At 46.5% G+C, this 5,611-nt stretch overlaps 1 protein-coding gene across 1 annotated transcript in view; it reads right to left on the reverse strand.

Moving 5' to 3' along the window:
* ftcd (formimidoyltransferase cyclodeaminase) overlaps nucleotides 1–5,073 on the reverse strand; it is a 15,756-nt gene extending 10,683 nt beyond the window's left edge. Inside the window, exons 1-6 of the mRNA XM_008294344.1 lie at nucleotides 5,000–5,073; nucleotides 3,837–4,020; nucleotides 3,533–3,661; nucleotides 2,808–2,896; nucleotides 2,489–2,668; nucleotides 1,759–1,896 (exon numbers count right to left, since the gene is read on the reverse strand). Of these exons, the coding sequence (XP_008292566.1) occupies nucleotides 1,759–1,896; nucleotides 2,489–2,668; nucleotides 2,808–2,896; nucleotides 3,533–3,661; nucleotides 3,837–4,020; nucleotides 5,000–5,053 (774 nt within the window). The 5' untranslated portion in view covers nucleotides 5,054–5,073. The remainder of the gene's footprint in view (nucleotides 1–1,758; nucleotides 1,897–2,488; nucleotides 2,669–2,807; nucleotides 2,897–3,532; nucleotides 3,662–3,836; nucleotides 4,021–4,999) is intronic.
* Between the last annotated feature and the right edge of the window lie 538 nt (nucleotides 5,074–5,611).

Raw genomic sequence — 5,611 nt, forward strand, 5'->3', positions numbered from 1 at the left:
TCCAAATGGAGTCTGCATCTGTCCTGATGAATGGATCGGAGAGACCTGCTCAGTCGGTAGGAGATCAATACCAGCTGATCAGTATTAACTGATCAATACAGACAGACCTTGGACTGATCTCAGTAAAATCTTGTTCTTCTTCTATTGTCACCTTAGAAAACTTCTGCAGAGAACAACTGTTGGATGGATTCAGGTTCCCACAGTCACCAGTCGGATGGTTCTCGTATTCTGAGGAGGTTTGTCCAGCAGGAACCAGTGCTGGTGAGCTGCATCCATCCATCCATCTGGTGTCTCTGTGCTTCAGCTGTTCAAGCTTCAGTCAGAAGGTGTTGGGTTCCAGGCAACGTCTGTGTGGTTTTATCAGGAAAATTACATTTTAGCCAAAACGTGTTGGGTTTTAACCCGTGTTTGTTGGGTTTCATTCGAATGTGCTCGGTGTGTCTAAATTTCCACATTTTTGGCCAAAATACATTCGGTTTACCCAAAAACTGATTCCTTAAGTTTCACTGAAAGTTTTTTAGCGTTTAGCCAGAGTTTGTTGGATTTTAGCCAGACTGTGTTGGGTTTGTGTCACATTAGTTGTCCTGGAGGAAGGAGTGGTGGTACACTTTAACCCTTCCATCAGTGTCTCGTCCACGCCTTAGTCTACCACATGGTCCTGATGTTTCTCTGTCCTTCATCTGCCACCGTTTGCACTCAGCCGGTAAACCTGAAGCTTCAGCCAGATGTTCGTCCAACAGCGGCTCGCCGAGTTTCGACCGTCCACAGGTCCTCCAGTGCAACCAGACGCTAAGCGACATACAACTAAATGTGAGGACAGAGAGCACTGGCTATGAGTTCGTGGAACTCCCTGAGACGCCTGGATGTCCAGTTCCACTTTGACAGCTGCTCTTTCAGCCAGGCGGCGCATCCACAAAGGAACATATGAGTAAAAGCATCATGTCTTTCCTCCCTCAGCTCACCAGTGCAGCTGATTTAGAGACGCTGGCGAGCAGCACTCAGATCCTGACGTCCAGACCCGAAGAACTGACCTCTGAAAACGTAACAGCAGCAGCTCGGATCACCAACACGCTGCTGCTGTCGCCGAACGCCACCGAGGTACGAACACAAACCAAACCCACGAAGAAGAGGGTCTTAATCTGGGTTTCAACGAGGCCTGTCAGCAACAACTTACTGATGTTTGCTTTTTTATTGGCCAAAAAACCCAAAATGTGCCCAATGACGTTAACAGACGTTCATGGTAGCAGCTTGGGCTCTTAAACCACAGAAGAAGGAAGCACAGGTGTGGAAATAGTACCTGAACCTTCTGCTCTTATTCAGGTGAACAGAAACTATGATGCTGAATGACATCAGTGCAAATAACCAAAACCAAGTGACTCCGTAGTAATTACGACGGGCCGAGTTTCAACAAGGTTCTTCTTGCTAGCTTAACAAGTCGTAGCTTTCAGCCAGAATATATCGAGTTTCGTCAAAATTTGTTGGGTTTTATGGAAAAAATGTTGTTTTAGACAACATTTGTCAGGTTTTACTCAAAAACTGTTTAGAATTTGCCAAAAAATTTTCGGTTTCACATGTTAACCAGCATTTGTTGTGTTTTAGCCGAAGTAGTTAGGTTTGACTGAAACTCAAACTCAAACTTGACCTCCTAAGACCGTCTCTTTAAAGTTGTACAGAACAGCAATGAAACCGTTACTTGAAATGTTGAAAAAAAANTGTTCTGTTCATGTTAACATACGTGTTCCAGTGTTTCTAACTGACCTCAGCGTCTCTGCAGATTTCCTCGAAGACGCTGTGCAGCGGCGTCAGCTCGAAGTCCAGGATGTTGGTGGACACCTGAGCGATGTTGGCCTCGTCCAGGTACCAGCCCATCCCCTGGACCTTCTGCAGCAGGCCGGGCTGGTCCAACACCGGGGACAAGCAGAACCACAGCAGAACCACAGCAGAACCACAGCAGAACCACAAGAGAACCACAAGAGAACCACAAATCACTGCAGTGCTCATGAAACCACCTTGGAAAATATCTGGAAAGTTTTTGACACAAAAAGAAATCTGGAAAAATCAAAGAATGAAACTCTGAAAAGAAACAAACAAAGAGTCTGAAGATGAACCTAAAAAGTAACTTTTTGTTTTTAATTCAAAAAATTGTCTAAAACCAATTTAGAAAAAACACACGGTACCATTTTGGAGAAAAGAATCACGAAAAAACAAATCAGAGAAAGGCAAAGAAAAAACGGAACTGCTTTAACAAGAAAAAGAAAATCTGAATAAAAAGTTATTAAAAATGTTTTGTTTTTTGATGACAAATGTCAGATAACAATCTTCTAAAACTTTTAAAAGTTCTCAACAGAAATCAGGAAAATTCACAGAAAAATTACAAATTAAAGCAGAGAACAAAAGTAAAACAGCAAAAAACACGAAGATAGAAGGAAATTAAAACGCCAGAAAAAACAGACAGCACTCGATCACAGCGCTGACGGTTCTGACGGACCTGGTCCTTCCCTCGGCCCTGTTCCCGGATGTCCAAAGCGATGCGATGAGCTTGCTCTTTGGTGCTGATCAGGTTCACGTTGTAGGCGATGAGGAACTTGCGAGCGCCGGTTACCGTGGCGCCCCACGATGGTACGAAAACAGCGGGACCGAAGTCAGGAGCCCATTCAGAACATCTGAGCTGAAAACAAACCGTGAAACCGAAGCAAACTGTGACCGCTGACATTCTGACATTCAGTGTTTTCAAGGGAACACGTTTCAGAAATCTGGAAAGTGGTGAAAGCGCTGAGCTGAAGGACGAGGCAGGATCTGTGCTTCACCTTGTCAGGTAGAGCTTCGTACTCTCCGGCTCGCACCGACGGGAGGTTCCTCCTGGACTCAGTCCGAGCTGCTTCTCCATAGAGATACACTGTGGAAGAGCCAAAGGACAAATACTGTTCACGTAAAGGCTGGTAAATCCTGTTTATTGTGCTTTTAAGGAGCAAGAGCAGAACTGAAACCCCCAGAACCGTCTTTTAAATGTTTCTGGGGATTTTATTTTACAGCAGACTGTAGACGGGAACCACGGTGTCAGCAGTAATCAGGAGGTCTAGAAGGATCCATAGCACCACTAGTCAGACCTTCTAGGTCTAGAAGGATCCGTAGCACCACCAATCAGGACTGCAGTGACCGTCCTCCTAACTAAACTTCCACATCAAAGTTCACCAGAGAACATGAACAGAAGCCTGATGGATGCTGGAGAACATCCTCTGGTCAGATGGAGATCAATGTGTTGGGCTCACATGGAGTCCAGATGTTTGGTGTGAACCTGACCAGGACCACCACAGTGGATCATGGTCCTGACAGTGAAGCATGGAGGTGGCAGCATCATGATGCGGGGCTGCATGAGGGCAGAAGGTGTTGATGATGTTTCTAGAAGCTCCATGAATGTTTGAGGATGAACCAAAACACACAATATCCACAACGAGACACAAAATGAACACAAAAAGTTTTTGGTCCTGATCGGTTTTTACAGCAACAAACCAGCAGCATCTGAGCGTCTCACCAGGAACCTGCAGCATCTCGGCCAGCTTCTGCCCAAACAGGTTTGCACAGCGGATGCAGTCGTCCATGGTGACGTTCTGGACGGGAATGAATGGACAAACGTCCAGCGCTCCGGTCCGAGGATGCTCACCTGAACACCAAGCACAGGTAAAACACTCAAGTCCTGAAAGACAATCTGGTGTCTCAGAAACAAAGAACCACTCAGTGAGAAAACAGACCCAAAAACGTGCTCATATTCAGCCTCGTTGCAACTTTTTAAAAAACTGAACTGGGTCATGCTTCAGTCCCGAGACCGGCTGGATCACCTGAGTGTGTGCTCATGTCGATGAGGCTGAAGGCCTGCCGGGCGGCGTTCAGCGCTCCCTCCACCACCGCCTCCGGAGAGCCCACGAAGGTGTAGACGGTTCGGTTGGTGGAGGCTCCAGGGTCGACGTCCAGCAGGCTGCAGCCGGAGGTGTTGGAGATGGCCGCCGAGATGGCATCGATCACCTGGACGCACAGAAATCTGCTGTCAGGAGCCGAATCCTGTTTCTGTCTGCAGCTATGACGAGTTTCACCGACTGAACAGAACCTGCTTCCAGACTTGGACACGAACGCTGGACTTTAATGCACAACAGCACCGACATACACACGAATGGACTGAACTCTACTCTGATTACAAGTAATCTCATTACATGACTCTTCTCCCAGCGCTGAGATAAAGGGACTGATTTTCTGTCAACAGACTTTGTGAGGAGAGTCAGAGTTTCAGGTCCGAACACTTTTCTTGTGGAGGTTCTTCATCTGTCCAGCCTTCAGTCGTCACATCGTTTCCAGCAAACAGTGGTTCGGGTCATTCAGTGGATTCTGTTCCTCAGTCTGAACACTAGAAGTGCTTCAAAGCAGACAAAGTGAACGAGGCTTCAGCTGAACTGTTGTGAAAGCTGCAGCCGGACAGAAGATCATTGACAGTGTGTTTGGTGGTTAAACAGAAAACCTGCAGCAGGTCAACGGTCACAGACGTTTCTCTCTTCATGTAATAATTAATTCCATGTCGGTTCTTCATCAGTTGAACCAGCTCGAGGCTTCGTTTGGGCTTAAAGCCGAGATTCAAAAGACTTTCAGTGTCAAGACCCAAAATATTCACGTACAAAACTGACTCATCAGGAAACGTCCTCACAAAGGACCAAAAACCTGGAAATCAATGAACTAAAAGGTCAAACCTTGATGTGAAGGCAGAAAGGGACAAAAACATGAATACGAACAGACAGACTCACAAAGGTGTCAATCATCTAAATACCAAACACAAGAATGCAAACCTCTAACGAGCTCATGTTCAAGAGGAAAGGCAGAGTCCAGAACACATTTCTCACTTTTTCACACAATCATCTCAGATTTCCTACGAAGCCGACGGTTTGTGAAGCTGCTGCGTGAACAGGAGATGGAAGCGTTAGAAAGGTGCCGTTAGACTCTGTTTAGAGCTGCTGACCTGTTTGCTGCGACCGTCGGAGAAGTTGGGGACACATTCGACCAGCTGAGCCATGATGGAAGCACTGATCCATCCAGAGCCCTGCAGCACCAGCCTGCAATCATTAACGGAGAAGGACGGAGGTCGTCAGCTGGGCCACGGCGCTGGTCCTCAAGGTGGCGCTGCAACACTTTACAGCAGGTTCTGGTCTCGTTTGGTGGTTAAAGGTCAGCACAACATCCTCAGTCCGGCATCAGGCTAAAAACAGAGTCAGTTTATGGTCACATGACCAGCTGGAAGCCACAACTTCTGAACAAATGAAGAATTACTGAACGTCCAAAAGCGTCAATAAAATGCATCTGAACAGATAAAGTGTGCAACACAACATCCTCCATCATAAGTAGAACTGATCCATTCATGGACACAACAACAACTAACATGTCTGGATTCAATCAGCTCTGTTCTTTTCTCAAAGTACAGAAGTGAAATGACTGAAAACAGCTTTTGGATCATCGACGTGAGGACTCCGTTTGTTTGGGAGCAACGTATTGATCGTCAGGCAGATCAGAGGTCTGAGGAGGCTGCAGGTGGAAGTTCAGGGTCTGACCGATAAACTCCTCCAAACAGAACAAC

The sequence above is a fragment of the Stegastes partitus genome, unplaced genomic scaffold (genome assembly GCF_000690725.1).
Source record: "Stegastes partitus isolate 25-593 unplaced genomic scaffold, Stegastes_partitus-1.0.2 Scaffold954, whole genome shotgun sequence".
NCBI classification, from domain to species: domain Eukaryota; kingdom Metazoa; phylum Chordata; class Actinopteri; family Pomacentridae; genus Stegastes; species Stegastes partitus.